Source organism: Nesoenas mayeri (assembly GCF_963082525.1).
Source record: "Nesoenas mayeri genome assembly, chromosome: 2".
In the NCBI taxonomy this organism is placed as follows: Eukaryota; Metazoa; Chordata; class Aves; order Columbiformes; family Columbidae; genus Nesoenas; species Nesoenas mayeri.
In genome coordinates this window covers 38,945,341-38,964,194 of record NC_137543.1, presented here as the reverse complement: position 1 = coordinate 38,964,194, position 18,854 = coordinate 38,945,341, and the positions used below count along the sequence as shown (strand labels likewise).

Genomic DNA, 18,854 nt, shown 5'->3' with positions numbered 1-18,854 from the left:
TCAATCTGTGCCTTTCAGTTCCAGCGGGGCTTTTTTTCTTTTCTTTATTTCTTTTTCCTCTTAACAGGTACATAATGTATTTTGATACTTTGAAAACAGTTCACAATTTGTGATGGCCATTCTCGCCAAAATGTATTAATGTCATTGCTCAACAATGTGCTATCATAGTATTGTTGAACTCCTTGTAAATATGCAATATAAGTAGCTATATGAACAACAGAACTAATGATGCCTTATTTTATATTTGTGCTTTGACATCGATTTTCCTTATGGTTTCTCTGACATCAGAAAAAGGCAAACTTTCCCTAGGATTCTTCTCCTCTTTCTGGTTTCTTATTTTAATGAAATATTTAGGAAATTTAATACACATGAGACCTTTCCTCATTTGCAAATGCATTAAAATGCTCCAAGGGAATTTAGAGATACATGTACATAATGAAGTGCTATGAATTGTTTTTGTTTTGTTGTGCTTTTTTGTTGTTGTTGTTTAGGAAACCAGACTAAAGCCTGATAGGATAAAACTAAAAGGCATACCTGATTTATTATACACCTGTGAGTACTAGCCATTCAAGACCGATAGGTCCAACATTTCTCACTAGGAATGTACTGCAGATGCTCAGTTGACCTGAAACACGCAGCGATTTGGACTGTCTGCACAATATATATTTGATGTCCAGTTGCTCTGCACATGAACTGCAGTGAGTGGTTTAGGATTCCCAGAAACTTGATACATCACTGTCAGAATTTAGTAGATTACCACCCAAAGCAGTGCTTCATCCATGCAGATTGATGAAGCTGTTAGTTACAGATCAAATAGGCTTTCTCATTTCCTTAAAAGTCTCTGGAAGGATCGTAAGCAGAAAAAAAATTTAGTGGACTTTGAGTCACACCAGCAGTGCGGGCCAGTTGTAATTTTGTTAGGGCCCTTTATATGATATTTGCAGGGTAATTTACTCCTTGATAGGGCATTTTACACTTTACAGGAAGCAAAGGCTTGGACTAAACAGCAGTGCTACTACATGAGTTAGGGGTGAAATTTTAGTTTTAATTAAATTATTGAAATGGTATAGTCACAACCATGGTCATTATTATGCTCTATATTACGAAGCTTCCTTATACCATTATGGTTTATTCTCCATACTGTAGTACTGTAGAAAGACTGTTAAGATGCCTTTATAACATTATAATTGTTTCTATGGTGGTGGAAATCATGCCAATTTAATTATATCAATTTAGCTGAAATTGTACCACTCTGTGACCAGGCTTTGGCTGTGGCAATCTGTGTGATTTTAAATCTGTATGATTTACTCATGCTGTATTAATAGGGATTTTTTTGTTTTGGGTTATTTTTTTGCTTTTCATTCATGAGGTAGCACAATCTACATGATTAAAGATCTTGGAGATTAAAGGCTGTCCAAAGAATTGTCTGTGCCAGCATTTAACGCGAGCAGGAGCAAACCTTCTTTGTTTAGAGCAGTTTTCTCTTTTTTGCTTTAGTGAGTGGACTCCAAAGAATTTATTCTACAGACATGATCTATGTATAAAGTTTTTAAGGTTTTTATGATTTTTATTTCAGGTAAGACAAATTGTTTACATTCTTAGAAATTTGGTGTTTTGTAAAAGGCTGTCTTTTTTGTTTTTTTCTTGCTTTTTCTTGGCCTTTCTGAGTTGTATACCTTGTAATTCCAAAAGTTGTGGGAGGGATTGTATTTGAATTGAGTCTAAATCATAGGGTGGAGGTGGTCTCCTCACTTCTAAGAAAGTGCACCTTCAAGTGAAGTGATCAGTTAAGCTAATCATAGCTATTGAAACATGCTTTTGCTGACAAGTCTATTTGTGTAACCTTGTTACAGTAATCACAATAACTTTTTTATTCTATCACAGCATCATTGACTTTGCCTAAACAAATAAGGCTAATGCAATTTTTGAAGAACAAAGATATTTTCCTCAAATCATAGCAAAGTTTTAAAGCAGCAATATACTCACACAGGAAGAAAAAGAGAGTTATACATCCACAAATCCTAATGCTAATGTTAGGAGTTGCCTTTATTTGTACCAATATTTAATTCCTCTCATTATATAGTATCACCAGCACATGGTCCGTTCTAGAAGTACATTCCAAGAAAGCTCATTTTGGGATGTAAGGGGGTATCATTTTGTGGCAGAACCTTGCAGTTCAGTTGTTTCGTTTCTGCCAGAGAATTTGCTGCAAAGTGAATGGTAACTGTGGACTTTACAGATCTGAACTGCAGCCCATAGATTTTACCACTCTAAACTACAGTGTTTTAGAAGACTCATGCTTTCTCAACTATACCACTAAAAATAATTAAGTAGAAGCTGAATTTAATAAAGTATAACAAGTTAATTGTAAAGTTTTAGGAGTCTTTTGAAAACCCAGAAACTTTTATCAATACATTTTTTTAAAAGAAACTATAACTGGACCACTACCTTCAAGTTAGAGAGTTCAGTAAAATCATGTGATGGGACATTTTAAAGGTGATATCGCAGGCATTTATTTTTTTTTGTTTCAAATTTTGGACTCATTTGAGATAATGACCTTATAAAATCATATTAAATAATTGTAATATTTCTGTATTTACATAAAAATAAAAGACCAGTAGCAGAGTGATATGGTAACATATTCTAGATGATATTTAAAGCTGTGAAATTAGATCAGATCTCTCCCCAGGAACCTTCCTTTTCATGAGTTTCTAACCAGGCCATATTCTTTGTTCAGAGATAAACCTTGAGACACATGGTATTTTTATTACTGTTTTTTACTGCTCTTATTTGGAAGTGCATTTTCAGCTGAAAAATTACTCCTTCCCAATGCATTTAATGTGAAACCAAATAAGAACAGTGAGGGGGTTTTGTTTGGTTGTTTTTTTCCATTAGGATATATAAGTTTTCCCTGTTCAGGTCATAAGTCTTTACTCTGTAATATTTGTTTTTCCTGTTGGCAAGAGAAGATTTCAGAAATAACAACTTCATTTTTTAAACGATTGTCAAGTTCAGAAGTCTGCAGATGTTTCCCTTGTTTTCTAACTTGCAAAATTAAGGGCTCTGTTCCCACTATGTTCTGCATGCTATGTGAACGCATACCTGATTACAGTATATGACTTAATGTCTTCTTTGTGTTTGCATAAGCAATTGTATTTTTTAAAAGAAAAAGAAAATATCAACTTAGCAAAATCTATTTTAATGCCAAACAGGAAAGCAAAGTTCAGTGTGGTGCAGTGAAGGTGTCTCTGTATTCTAGGTGTGCGTGTCAGTGTGCCTTTATAGTTATGTACCTGTAGCTATCCTGTCACCTCAGATCCTTCTCTTTAAACTGGAGTGGCTGAAGCGGATCGAATTCGAAGCTGTTTGAGGCTCCTGAGGGTCTGTCCTACCAATGGCCACTTGGCCTTATCACTACTGTGGAACTTAGATTTAAAAGCAAAAAACGTTTAGATGTGAAGACTTGCAACACTATAGATGCGAAGATAGAAGAGTTATCTAGAAGTACTGAGAGGGGGTAGCGTTTGGTGAGACTTTTACCATTATGTTTCCTGATCCCTAGCCTTGCTAGACAACATTCAGACACCTTGTTCTTCCCAACAGCTGCTGCCACCTGAGCTGGAGCTGCTTTGATGCACACAGCCATGCAGCAATTAAAGCTGACCTGTCCCCTCTCATCCAGCCAGCCTTCAGCAGTGCTTTATAAAGCAAAACTGTTGTTCAGCCTCTGACTCTGAGAAGAGGCAATTACTGAGACAGCAGTAGTGGAGGAGTCTGTGAGGGTCAGGTAGCAATAAGAGGCAGGAAACTCTATCCCATCCTACTTAATATCTCCACATCTCAACATTTCCTTGCTTTATCCAGTCTCCTGTCTCCCCCAAAACACTCTTACTGCTGAATTTGTCTATATCGTTGCTATTTGGCACACAGATGTTAGCTGGCTATCAGCAAGGAATAAGCCAAATGTAAACAACATGTAATTTCTTCAGGCTCCTCTTCCTCTCCCAGGTGCTGAAAGGGAAATTTGCCTTAAAAAAAGAGCAGCAGTTTCACCTGAAAGTAACATTAACATCCACTACAGTCACCCGTGGACTGTTTTCAGTCTTAACTAGAGTTTTACAGCAAAATATACCGTGTGTTTATCAAGGAAACCTTCCTTGACGAAGAACTGGCTGGATGGACGGGCCCAAAGAGTTGTGGTGAACAGAACCAAATCCAGTGTGCAGCCAGTCGCAAGTGATGTTCCCCAGGGCTCAGTATTGAGGCCAGTTCTGTTTAATCTCTTTATCAATGATCTGGATGAAGGGATTGGGTGCACCCTTAGGAATTTTGAAGATTACATTAGGATTACACCTTGTTTCTGTCTACAGCTACCTGAAAGGAGATTGTAGCATGGAGGATGTTGGTCTCTTCTCCTGAGTAGCAAGTGATAGGATGAGAGGAAATGGCCTCAACTTGCACCAGGGGAGGTTTAGATTGGATATCAGGAAAAAAATTCTTCATGTAGAGGGTTGTCAGGCATTGTAACAGGCTGCCCAGGGTAGTGGTGGAATCACCATCCCTGGAAGTGTTTAAAAGACATTTAGACGAGGTTCTTAGGGACATGGTTTAGTGCTAGAGGTAGGTTAGGTTGTGGTTGGACTTGATGATCCTGAGGGTCTCTTCCAACTGAAACGATTCTATTCTGTGATTCTATGATTCCTCTATGCATCAGTGCACTACACTCTGTATAGGACATACTACACTGAAAACAAATTCTGTATAATTGCCAAGGTGTATATAATTGGACTAGTAAGAATTTACTCGTATGTTCTTATCTTTGTCATCCTTTTCCTCTCATGTCTTTCTCATTGCTTTTCTTGTTGGCCTTAATCCAGTAAATATATGTAGATCCCTAATGTCAACGGGATGCTTGTTGAAATTAAATAATGTACATGTGGGCTTGTCAAATGAACTCTGTAGCTTTGTAGACTTCTCAGACTTTCAGCTACCTTCTAGAGTCACACTGTCATCCTCATATCACTGCTCTTAAAACCAGTTTTAAAAATAGAAGCACTTACAAAGTAAGAATGCTAGTTGTAGTAGTGATTACTATTATTTATTGTAAAGAATAATGATTTCCAAAGTGTATTGGATTTTGTAGATAGCAGCTTGCAGAAAAAAAAAACCTTATATTGGCAATATTTTATTTTTTTTTTTCCCTCAGGCAAACTGAAAATTATTTTTCTATTTGAGGGAAACTCTTCACTTAGTAATCTTGATTCTGTACATTCAGTAAGTGTGTAAACTGATGTTAGTATTACTTGTCCTGCTACAGTTGTGTCTTGCTGTCATTCACAACTCTATCAGCCTATCTAAAAATTGATTATTGTTCCTCCTTTTGTTTGTTAATATCATTTCAAATTTGACAGTGAAATGAAACTATCATTTCAAAAATCAATATACTCTTATATCTTTGCAGTGGTCTCATTTTGTTCTTATTTATTAGAGCAGGATATATTAAAAATTGTGTGATGAAGGATCACAGACAAGTCTGTGATGTTAAAGAGTGAATGGATCATTAGGCTTCTCAGTGGCTTTATTCATGTCTTAAAGTGACCAGTTTTATATAACATCTGTTAACAGGACCATTACATATTCCACCTACACTTGAAGTTCTTAACAGAGCCTTTTATATAGTTCCTTCTTGAATTAAATGTACATTTCTGGGGAACATACTCAACCATGCTGATTAAAGGAACTTTTGTGAGAAATGTCTTCAGAATGAAAAAAATGTAAGTACACTTAAGACCTCACTGATTTCCTTTGGCACGGCAAATATGAAATTACACAAAAAGTTACTGGACACCATCAGATCCTTCTGATTAATCTCATCAAAAGAACTTCAAAAGTTTAGACCTCTTATAGATATAGAATGTCAGAGAAAAACGGGTCCTTGTTTCTGAAATATTCTTCTGAAAACTGCTCAAGAGGACAAATAAAACTCTGTTTCTGTGAATGTCTGTGAGAGTTATTGAGGCTTGGAGGTGGATTAAGCTGCAAATTAACTTAATCTGATTAAGGCCAGAGTACAAGGCATTGCTGAAGGAGATTGTTAATGCTGCCTTCTTTGACCAAGGTTGTCAGTTGTTCTCAGGAAACCACTGTTGAGTCATTAATTTGCACAGGTAAATATAAATATACATATACTTATTTTATATATTTATGTAAATATAAAAATATATACATACTGTGTATATGTAAATAAAATACATAACATGCATATATTTATGTATTTACATAAATTCATAAAATGTTTTAAGGAACCTAAAATGTGGACTAATGAATACAGCAGATTCTCTTTTTCATAGTCATTGGTGCTTGGTTTCCACTGCTAGGAAAGGAGGATTTCAGATATCATCATCTGACCTTAAAGTTTCTATAGGGACTGTCTTTGCTTTTTTTCAAAAACATATCAAATTCATTTTGGAGACTTTCATTGCTCCAGCAGAATGCAAGCATGGCCTGCGATTAAAGGATTGCTCTGCTAAAGCCAAGGTCATTGGCAAACAGTACCACGAAACTTGAGAGACTGGCAAAAATTAGGGGACCTGATATAATAGGCAAAAAATATAAAACAAGAGTGTCATGAGGAAGTACATGTTTCTAGGAGCATCTTGTGCTTCACTAGAATTAAAATAATAAGAAAACAGACTCCTAACAGTTCAATGCACTTCTGCTACTTGTTGTGTCATGTGTTATTTTGTATTCTGAGTTTTCAGGAGGGCTTCAGCATTGCAGATACTCAATTCTTGACAGTCTCTTAGTGACTGTACTGGGTTTGCATGACAAAGTTTTGGTAGTGGGAAGGTTAGAGGGGTGGCGTCTGTGAAAAGCTGCCAGAAGCTTCCTCCATGTCTGATAGAGCCAATGTCAGCTGGCTCCAATATGAACCTGTCGCTGGCCAAGGCTGAGCCCATCAGTGACCGTGGTAGTGCCTCTGGTATCACATATTTAAGAAGGCGAAAAAGTTGCTGTGAAACAGCAATTGCTGCCAGAGGGAGAAGTGATAATATGTGAGAACAACTACTCTGCAGAGACCAAGGTGGGTGAAGAAGGAGGGCGAGGAACTGCTCCAGGCACTGGAGCAGAGATTCCCTTGCAGTCTGTGGTACAGACCATGGTGAGGCCAGCTGTGGCCATGCAGCCCATGGACATCCATGGTGGAGCAGATATCCACCTGCATCCCATGGAGGACCCTATGCCAGAGCAGGTGTATGTCTGAAGGAGGTTGTGACCCAACAGACAGCTTGCACTGGAGCAGGATCTGTGGACCATGGAGAGAGGAGCCCAGGCTGGAGCAGGTTTGCTGGCAGGATTTGTGACCCCATGGGGACCCAGGCTGAAGCAGTCTGTTCCTGAACGACTGCACTCCATGGAAGGGACCCATACTGAAGCAGTTCATAAAAAACTGCAGCCCATGGAAAGGACACACATTGGAGAAGTTCATGGAGGACTTTCTCCTGTGGGAGGGATCCATGCTGGAGCAGGAGAAGAGTGTGAGGAGTCCTCTCTCACTGAGGAGGAAGGGGCAGCAGAGAAAATAGGTGATGAACTGACCACAACCACCATTCCTGGTCCCTTTGCACCACTTGAGAGGAGGAGGTAGAGAAATTAGGAGTAAAGTTAAGCCCCAGAAGAAGGGAGGGGTGAGGGGAAGATGTTTTAAGATTTAGTTTTTCTTTAATTTTCCCCAAGTTGAATCTGTTTTGCCCATTACAGTAACTGCTGAGTGATCTCCTGGTCCTTGTCTGGACCCGTGAGCCTTTAGTTATATTTTCTTTCCCTTGTCCAGCTGAGGAAGGGAGTGATAGAGTGGCTTTGATGGGCACCTGGTGTCCAGCCAGAGTCAACCCACCACTGTGACAGACAGGTTTATTCAATGAGCTGTATAGGAGTTCACTCAAAAGATGCAGTGAATTAGCATAGCTTTCTGGTTGCCTTTTGCACACATTAAGATTAAAAGAAAAAAAAATAGAAAAAAAAAACAACAACAAAAACAAACAAACAAAACCAAAACAAAACCAAAAAAAACCCCAGGATCTCCTGACAGAAGTTCCAAGAAATCATGCAGTTTGATTTAGATATCAATAAAATTTAGTACTTTCTATGACCTTTGAGTTTTAAGCTTTTAGAGTGCACTGAAGTCATTCCCTTTGATCACAGTTAAATAACAGCTGATCCTTTCCTATACCCTGAAGGACCCGTTATCATCTGAGATGGGGGACTGTGGCGCACGGTGCCCTAGATAGCCGTGATCCAAACTAGTGATGCAGACGCTTCTCCTCTATATTCCAGGAGCTCAGCTTTAAGAAAAGCAGCAAATAATGCAAGTTACAGCGCAGGCTGGAAGTGCCTAGCAGTAGGGCTCATGATTTTTGAAGCTTTTTGTCTTCAGCTTTCTTGTAACAAGCCAAACTTCTTATTGTAATCTGATGTCCCTGGGAATGGAGGCTTTAACAAAAGTGCTAAACATAACCAGACTTGCCATAAAACAAGAAGAGTCGGCAATATCGTGAACAATTGCATTGCTTCAAGCAAGCAAAACAGAGAACACAATAGCAGTCACTTAAACAGGCCTATTAATCTTTAAAAGTGTTCCTAGATGCAGGTAGGAACATTCTGGTTAGTCTCAGAAGAGGGAGTTATTTTTCTTCTCAGAAATTTTAACATTCAAGAGAGTTTTCAAAAGCCTTCTTATGGTGCTTTTAAATGTAATTGGAATCTGGTACAGGCTCTTAAATTTAGGACACGCTTTCTCATGCATTTATCTCCAGTGTAACATTTATCTCCTTATATAGCAAGAGCTGTTATGGTATCTTATAGATGGGACAGAGACACAGATCACAGAACCCACCAGAAATTAAGGAAATTGTTAAAATTAACTGTACTACTATTGCAACATTGTATTCTTAATCATGTCTACATCCCCATGCTTTGTCTTTGTTCACAACCACTGTGTACAAAATACAGTTATTTGGATAATAAGGAAGTTGAATCTTGTTTTGGCTAGAGGCTACATTGCATCTGTTCCTCATACCGGATTATGTGGGCTTTTGGCACAAACTGTGTCTCCTATTTGCATACGTTTCCTAGTAACGTTAGAACTATAAAAGCCCAAGAAAGGGTTGGTTTGCAGGGTTTGTCACATTAGGGTGTCCAAGGTACAAAAGATGGGGAACTACAGAAGAACAAAGAGTTTAGCATGATCAAGCCAGTCCAGACCTGGAAAAATACAGTCCCCATCAACACTGCTGGAGTATTCTCAATAGGTATATGCTTCCTTAACTAGTGTTTTTGTCCAATGCTAGGAAGCTGTATACAGTGGTGAGGTACTCAGGCCCATGAGTCTGGTTCTTTCTGCTTTGCATATCAATAAATAAAACGTCACAAAATAGTCTGGCAAGAGTTTTCTATAGCTGTTCGAGGCAGTTTATCTCTGACAGAAGGTATGCTTGTGTCAAATTTTAATTTTGTGATACTTCAAGTGTATGTGTAACTCCATAGGGATCTCAGCAATCCCACTTGAAAACAATGAGGAAAATAAGGTTAAAATGTTCTTCCTGAGACTCAAAATTGCTTTACATTATAAACTCATTTTTCAAATGTTCATAGTTTTATGAACCTTTTGGACAGATTTTTTTTTTTTATGGCCCACAACTGTAACTTCATTGTTTGGTTTTTGTTGTTGTTTTTGGGGTTTTTTTCTATACCAAAACTTTTTCAAGCCTTCTTTAATCTTTCTTGGCTCTCTGCTCTGAGAAGTTTTCCTACATTTGTGCTAGTGGCTAAATATGGCCTGTCAATGATGTTTCTAGTTCTTCACTATTACAGTTATGTTTCAGTCTTGTCTTGATTCTTCATTTCAATCAAAATCAGATATGGCTCCAGTGAGAGACTCACCAATCTGCGCAAACTCTTGACTTCATACAAACCCCTATCTTATTAATATTCCCAGTCTTCAAAACTTGAAGCAGTGCTCACAATTTGCCATCACTCCAAACCTGTGTTGTCTCATACCTCTGGATCATCAGGGAGAATAGATGAGAACAATTCTAAAACTAAGTGCTTGGCTTAACCACATGTCAAGGACACCATCAGAGCACAACAGCTTTTGTGGGCAGTCATTACTTCTTTGTGTTCATGTTGAACTTCCATGCTCATGTTGAACTTCCTATGATGTGTTCATATTGATCCAATCATCCTGTTTCATGCCAGTTTTCCTTTGGGCTTGGAGCTTATTTCTGCCGTACTGTGTTATCTCTCTGGACTGTTTCTGAGACAGAGAGACTGCCACAAAAGGGAGGTATAGCACGGAAAATTCATAAGCCATGGAACTAGGATATGGTCATGAATCTGAATATTGAATATTTATCCTTAGGGACAACAAGTTCCAGAAAACAGTTCCTTGCTGGTTCTTATGACTTGTTCTTCTGACTAATACTAACAGTGCATGAAGAAGACAGCAGTATGCTTCTCTTGTTGACTTCTTGCCCTCTGGCTTTCTAAAGAGATTCCACTTTACTAGTAAGTTCATTAAATCTAATTTTAAAATTGCCTGTTTCATAATGTAGGAAATAGATCCCTGAGGATGTGACAAATAAAGCAACACAGAAGAACTATTTTTATCATTTAGGTAGATCATCTGCCTGTTTTTAAAATAAATTTCAAAAACTTCTTTTGTAAACTTTAAAAAAATTAAATCTGACAACACTCTCTATAGTCCAAGGAATAGAAGTAGTAGAATAAGACAGTACTGCCTAGCTCACTTATGTCTGGAGGAGATATGTACAGATTGGGGAGTAGCCAAATGGTTAACAAGTGTTGTACTGTGGATTGACTGAGGAAAAAAATAGATTAAATCAGTGTAACTTCTAACAGTAGTTTTGTTTGATTTGGAAATTCTTTCCTGTAGTCATGGTCAAATATCATAGTTGCAGGATTTGTTTAACCTGTGAATCTCCAGTTGCATTGAGAGGGAGCCACGAACCTCTAACGACATCACCCAGAAGTGACTTTAACTTTTTTAACCACTCCTAGCCTATGATGCTTGGGTTAGCTTATAGTCTATATCTGAATAGATTGATACTGTGAATTTTCTCTTTTAATGGTAATTACTTTAGGTGTATCACGTGGTTAGCCTGGTTTAGTGTGCATTGGGTTTGCTACCACAAACAGATGAATTTGCTAGGTCTAGTCTATCAGCCAGTTCAGACAACTGAATAACCAAAATAAGTCAAACCATAAGCTTCAATTTAAGCATGCTCTTCATGTAATCTCTTCACCAGAGTGCTCAGGATGAGGATGAGATATTGACTGTACTATATTTTCAGCAGCCATCTCAACCTAGAGAGCTTGCCTGGAAGCAGCATGCTTCATTGTTCCATCCCATTAGCAGGAATGTCAGAATTATTGAGTGGGCTACCTTCAATCTCTAGCTCATGGGGCAGGTAAAAGCCACCTGTGTAACACTAAACCAAGAATTTAATTAAAAACAAGCAGAAAAAAAAAAGAGTCGATAGCTAGTATTCAAAAATTATAACCCCAATCAGGACAGTATGGGAACAAGTGACAAAAGTTTCCTTTTTGCCAATGGACTTCTTCAGTATTATCTGCCCAGGCCTGCAAAACCAATTTGTTCAGTGATAGTGAGAGGAGATGGAGCATAACTGGTTACACACAGAGCAAGCCAGGATCAGAACCTGTGGTTTCAGGAAATAACTGGGTGGAAAACTAAGGTTATGCTGCCAATGGAGGTCTTTGGCTAATAGCCAATACTCGTGCCTCAAAAGACTTCTACAATTACAGGTTTCATTAACACTGGAACACATAATTTGTGTCTAATGAGGATTAATGTCTCCTTGAAATTAGATACCAAGGAGTGTGCATGTCCCTTCTCCATGCCAAGACTACTGCGTCTTAACTACAAGCTTAATTGGGTGTAGAGAATTACAAGGAAATGTACTGGTTTTTTTTCCTAACATCGTGTGTATTATCTTTTATTACCTGGTGACCAGGTGTTTGATAAAATCTGTTATCCTCACTGATAAAAACAGAAACTGGGTAGCAAATCAAAACTAGAGCATTCTTCCTACTCTTAGGAAATGGGATTGAACTATTTCTTGCCTTGGCCTAATTCATGTTCATTTATAATAAGCATTATAGTATCAATAAAATAAAAAGTGTTAGGAAGGGCAAGGTACCACAAAAGCAACAATAAAGTCGAGATCTCCAACATTATGTTTTGCTAGGCCTTTGTGCTCTTGCACCTTTCTGTGAAATTTCAAGTGTTGACCACTGTCTTGTGGAGGAAAAAGTGCTCCATTCCACTCAACAAACTAATGTTTTTTTTACAGTTTTCCTCAAAGTGCATTTTTCAGATACTAACAAGGAATGAAAGAAATATAAAATAACATGCCATAAAGCAGAAACATACAATTTAAAAAAGTATATTTCTCTGGTGCATAATCATTGTGTCACAGCAAATTTGTTTGTTATACAAGGCAATCTTGGAGTGTGTTATGATTTGTTGGGGTTTTGTTTGTTTGTTTTCGTTTGTTGGTTTTTGTTTTTGTTTTTATCTGGAGTTTTAATGTATTTTGTCTTTACCTCTGGTAAAAGGACAAGGGGTAATGGGTACAAACTGGAACACAAGAGGTTCCACTTAAATTTGAGAAGAAACTTCTTCTCAGTGAGGGTGACAGAGCACTGGAACAGGCTGCCCAGGGAGGTTGTGAAGTCTCCTACTCTGGAGGCATTCAAGACCTGCCTGGATGCCTCCTGTGTAACTACGTCTAGGTGTTCCTGCTCTGGCAGGGGGGTTGGACTAGATGATCTTTTGAGGTCCCTTCCAATCCCTAACATTCTGTGATTCTGTGATTCTATGAAACTGTGATTTTAGTTAGTCTTAATTTCTCATTAATTTCTTGTGCTGTTGTTATAGGTACTGTACATAAAGTACACACAAATAAATGAAAGGAACATCATCCTTATTATTATTGAGGGTAACAGAACACTGGAACAGGCTGCCCAGGAAGGCTGTGGAGTCTCCTTCTCTGGAGACATTCAAAACCCACCTGGACACATTCCTGTGTAGCCTCATCCAAGTGTTCCTGCTCCAGCAGGGGGATTGGACTATCTTTTGAGGTCCCTTCCAATCCCTAACATTCTGTGATTCTGTGATTACTCTTTAGTTTTAAAATAAAGCATGTTAAGATATTATCTGTTAAAATTTATCTAGATTCACCACCTAAAAATAGAATCATAAAATCATAGAATGGTTTGAGTCAGAAGAGACCTTCAAAGATCATCTAGATCAACCTCCCTGCCATGGGCAGGAACATCTTTCACCAGATCAGGTTGCTCAAAGCCCTGCCCAATAGAAAATGTCCACTTGAAACCAAATGCACAATTTAAGCAGATATAATGAAATTAAGCATTATCTCCAAGCACTTAGAAACAGTATTACTGAGACTTAAAGGGATTACATCTCACCTAAAAGAAAGTATCTGCCATTGCAATGATTTCCAATAATGATCAAAATTAATCCTTGGGCTGACAGCCAACACAAATCCTGTACATAGTTTAAAAGCTTAAAAAGCCGTAGGCAGTTAAGTGAGACCCTTCATCAGTACAAGGGTGATTATTGGTCTGATCCTACACTCAGAAGTAAACTTCTTACCACGGACTAGAGTATTGCTTCAGTGCTGACTGAAAAAGGGAGGAGCAGGATGTAGGATTTCCCTTCCCTGTGTCACTTCCCTAAGACCCGCATAATTTTCCTGGAAGTCCTGTTATCTGTGTTCTGCCCACTTCTCATTTACGGCATCTGTCTGAGAGGTTACCAGCTGAGGAAGTACAGTTCGCCCAATAATGTGTGGAATTGAAGTCAAGATGTATGTCACAAGTCTGAAGCTCAGAAGACAGCAATTTTCCATCCATGATTGAAATTTCAATTGTTAAATGAATCCCAACTGGACTCGTCAGACTACTTGATGTTTCTTCTACAGAGCTTGAAATTGAGTCTTTTGCTATGAAGCAGCAGCATTTTTCTATAAGAAATAAGGAGTTTACTTTACATCACCTGCTGAAGATTAAACATTTTATACCCATTTGCTTAATGGTTGCTTGTGACATTGGAAGATAGTACACAACCTATCAAAAGCTTCAAGCATCTGCTTGTACTCTCTGAAAGAATTCTTAACTTTCATTAAATGTACAACTGAGAATAAGCTGCTTGGGTAGCAGCTTTTCGTCCATGTACAGGATTTCCACATTCTAATTCACAAATACTCTCAGAAGTTTACTGATATTTAAAACCTACACACCAGACCAAGAGTCTTTTGCTTTTCTATATTTCTGTAAATGACGATAAAGATTCAGGTTAATTTTTTAATGCCTGTCACATTTGACTCACTTTATGGATTAAGAATCCCCAAGAAGTTACAGAGGAGTGTGCATTAGCAAAAAAAACAGGAGGAGGGATTGATTTTTGTCAGGCTTTCTTTTATTGATTGGCAGCTTAACATTTATCAGCTCAAACAGCTTATGGCTGCCATTTTGTGAAATGGTATTTTAGAGGTCAAGCTAATGCACCAGCTGGTTTTGGTTGCATTTCTAAAGCTGATCTTTGCTGGACCATCATTATCCACTTTTACCTGCTTTGAGGACTCAGGATGTACTACACACAGTCAAAAGTAATTCTGAAAAGCTCTTCTCCCAGACTTTGTCCATAACTTCTGAAAAATAATTTATATTTCTTGTGATGACATCTATTTTGTTATTAATCAAAGAATTATAACGATAATGTTTCCGTTTCCTTTTCTCACTGCCTCATCAGCAGCATTGAAATATGAATGTGACTGTCTAGTTAAGCATCTTTGAACAAGCTATCAAGGCAAGCAATGTTTTTAATCACCTCAAGAACCAAACATAACAGTATTCCAGGAATGAAAGATTTTATATAGAAGAGGAGTTTGTACTGACCACATGCCAAATTCTTACATTTTAAATGTGTTGGCAACATTTATCAAGCTGTTTCTCTATGCAAATTTACCATTTTTCTGTTCAATTGGCTCTTAACTCACCAAGCACAAATACTGAAGCAGGACATAATAATCAAAACTTAAAAGACAAAAAGAAAAGGGAGGGGGGAGAAAAAAACCTCAAGAGTGAAGACAGTTGTGACGCCAATGCCACACATCACAATTTATTCCCACATTTGTGATAACAAAGCTTTACTTCACAATACTTGATACACACTAACCCACAGGGCAAATCCATATTCCTACTCAACAAAGAGTTACAGAAATAGATGAGAGTGAATATCTGTGTGCTGCTTGACAAATAGCACTTCTTACAGTTGGTGTTTGTTAAAAGCACTTGGTAACACTGTGCAATCTCTGGCATTGTTGTACGGAGAAAGCCTCGGCTGTTTCCTATGCCTATATATTTATAGTTACATTTTCATCAAACTGAATTGTCTGTCAGCTTCTGCTTTCACCAATCATTTCAATATTGCAGCTGAAAAAATTCTAAACTAGTATCAAGGAATGACATGCAATGTCAAAAGACAAATGCCTCATTAACTGTCAATAATGCTCCAACAAGTCTGCATTTTAATGGTAAAGCAGTTATGGAGAGCAAAACAGCAGATCACAAAGGCAGATTTCTGATTGCTAACTAGCAGTAACATACACTGACAGGATTTAGTTCACCCATTAATTTTCACGTGTGGCTAGAATAAAGACATTTAACAGAGGAAAACAACAAGAGGACTTCCACAACTGGAATCTGGACCTAATGTCCACCTGACTAGATGATCTTTTGAGGTCCCTTCCAATCCCTAACATTCTGTGATTCTGTGGTCAAGGTGAAAGTAATCAGCCACAGACTGACAGGACGGATTTTCAGAGTGGGACACAAATGGCAAATCAGCGTCATGGCAGTGCTCACACGCTGGCACATATGGAAACTGGGATATTTTGTGGGCAAATGGCTGGCAATTTTGTACACATTTTTTACAACTATCTTCGAGTTAGGAATGGGAAATGTGGAAACTTAAATCTGAATTAATTATTTAAAGTATCAGTATAACTCAAGTCTCATTTATCTCCAATGAGGGAGGGGTTTTTTTGCATTTAAGTGGCATCCATTCGGCTTCAGTGTATTTTACTTGAGCATGACCTAAAGACCTAAATCTTTGGTTAATTCTGATGAATTTTCCTGCTTGTACTTCATAGATAAGCTGTTAGAAAATCTATAGTGCATTAGTATGTTTGCCACTTCTACTACTCCAAGTGGAAGAGATTATACCAACTCTGTGGGTTACAATGCAGCCAGTACCCATTGGGGTAGATTTTAGGCCTGATCACACAAGCTGTGGTTGTGGCTGAAGATGATGTGAGTGAAGTTATTGCTTGTATTTTAGACCCAGATCAGTTTACAGAACCAGGTTTCTTCACTGAACTGAGAATGTGGTAATCTGGATGGGGTGCAGAGGGGAGATAAGAGATCAGGGTGCTGGAGATAACTTTTCTTTTGAATCCTGTACAGCTGGAACAGTATGCCCAGCTGTGGTCCTACTTAAAATAATAGCTATAATTTATAGTCAATATTTTAGGTAAATATGGTACAAGTTTGTTTTAGATTGTCCCCAGTACCACGGAGTAAAACTGTCTCTGTTGCCTGTTTAAAAAAAACCAAAACATTCTAATCAAGTAACAACAAAATTGCTTTTCAGGCTGTAAGTACATGGAGACATAGGAATGCACTGTGTTTTGTACAGTACCTGGTATGATGGTTCTTCTGCCAGACAGAAGATCCTATGCACAATTACAAAATAAGCAATAAATGTTTGCAATTTCCTCTCTCCCCTTTAACAGCCTGCTTTCATCTTACAGATTACTAAGATGATGGGGAAGGCAAGTTATTTATTTTGTTTTCCTTATACTAATTGAGAAGATATTTTCTTTCCTTGGCTTTGCCATAAATAACACAAAGGTAGAGGTTTTCACACTTTTTCCCTCCTTCTCTCCTAGGAAACCGATCTCATGACCTTTAACATCTCAATGCACCGCTCTTGGTGGCGGGAACATGGTCCCGGCTGCATACGAAGGGTGGTGCGTCCTTCTGCCCCTGGCATCCTAGACGATTACTCCTACGTCTCCGTGACGGGCTGCATAATTGATTTCCAGTACCTAGAGGTCATTCACAGTGCTATCCAAATACTCCTTTCCGTAAGTTCCCGTTTCCTCTTATACTGGGGTCCTGACAGTCTTTTTGCACACAGCCTGCTGCTGTTGGGTATCTCTGTCCTCAAAGTGGGGTATAGTAGTTGATGAGTAGCAGCAGAGGTTTTTAATTGTATTTTGAATTAGAGAATTGAATTTGCACCATTATAATGTGGACTGCTTTTCTCTCTGCTTATATCCTATAAAGCTCTGTACAGTAGTCCTCATTCTGGCCTTTCCTGGGACAGCTGAAAATCAACTTGAGTTCTCAGCTCTCATTCACTGAGACATGTACAGCAAAGGAAAGCAGACTTGTCCAAAATTAATTTGCCTAAACCTTTCTGAAGTTCACAATCAATGACGGTATTTATTCAGCCTCAAATGTAAATATGTTTTATGCGATACATGGCGAAGTTTCTTCCTAAATTGAGGTATGGATATAACACTTGAAAAAAAGGTTTGAGAAGTATTAGGAATTAAAGTACTGGCTTATAATTAACCGTGGTATTTGTTCTTTCCTGGGACTCTGCATTATCAGAATATTTTGCTTCTGTGATCTGCATTTTGTAGTTGCCACACCATTCAAAAGCTGCAAGTACAAGAAGTCTTTATAAAAAGTGCAGTGCAAGAAGTGCTGGGGCTGGATGAGTCTTGGCCACAGTCTTTCCTCAGTCTGATGGCTGCTTCTTCATGTGATTAAATGGTTGTTTGACATGAGCAGAATGTGATCTCCTAGAAGTGATAGCTCTTTCCCTGTATAGCTGTGTATCATATGTAGCAGCCTGCCTACCCCAAAGAGGTGCACATAGGTCTAATGTCTGGAGCTATACTGAGAACATAAAAATTTAATGTGTACAAACTTAAAGAAATATTGGAATGGAAATGTATAAAAATGATGTAATAATTATAAAGCATTAGATGTCACAGGCTTTCCGTTTCTTGTGAAGTGACTGATTGTCTGGAACAATCATAAATAAATTCTGGATACAATTCATTGCAAGTTCAAAATGTTCCAGGAACATAGAAGGCTTGATTGTGAATTAAATGGTTGTCAGTTTCAGATGCTGCTTTTGATTGGTATACACAATATTCAAATTGAAATCTCATATGTGAAGTAAGGTTTTCCTCCAGTATGTTCTTGCTATCCCATCTGTGACATGTTGTGGTTAGCATACTATGAATCTGTACTTCAGTTTCCATTCTGAATTCTAATTTAGGCTTGTTTAATTTACTGACATACAAGACAGAAGTCACCACCTGGATTATCAGACTTGTTGCAGTTTCCTCCCATTTTCTGAGTACTGGTGCCCTAAGGAAGTTCCCATTCAGTTTGGATACAGAACTGCGTTCCTAATTGGGGTACCAGTTTCAGTTGTTAGTTAAAAGGTCATTTAGGTTGTCTTTTTACAGTACTGAAGAATTGTAGACTAGAAGGTCCTTCTTTCTTTCTTTTACTAGTAGCTAGTCCTAAAAATGTCTTTTTAGACCTTACAACATACTTAATTTTCATAACATTTTTATGTATCAGTAGTAGCGTAACAAACTATTTTACAGTGTAACAAAAACTTTATTGGCATAAGAAAT

At 38.0% G+C, this 18,854-nt stretch overlaps 1 protein-coding gene across 1 annotated transcript in view; it reads left to right on the top strand.

Annotated features, from left to right (window-relative positions):
• Window positions 1-18,854, top strand: part of NKAIN3 (sodium/potassium transporting ATPase interacting 3) — a gene marked incomplete at both ends in the record, with an annotated part of 328,253 nt that overhangs the window by 250,306 nt on the left and 59,093 nt on the right. Inside the window, one exon of the mRNA XM_080340111.1 lies at window positions 17,079-17,276. Within this exon, the coding sequence (XP_080196237.1) occupies window positions 17,079-17,276 (198 nt within the window). The remainder of the gene's footprint in view (window positions 1-17,078; window positions 17,277-18,854) is intronic.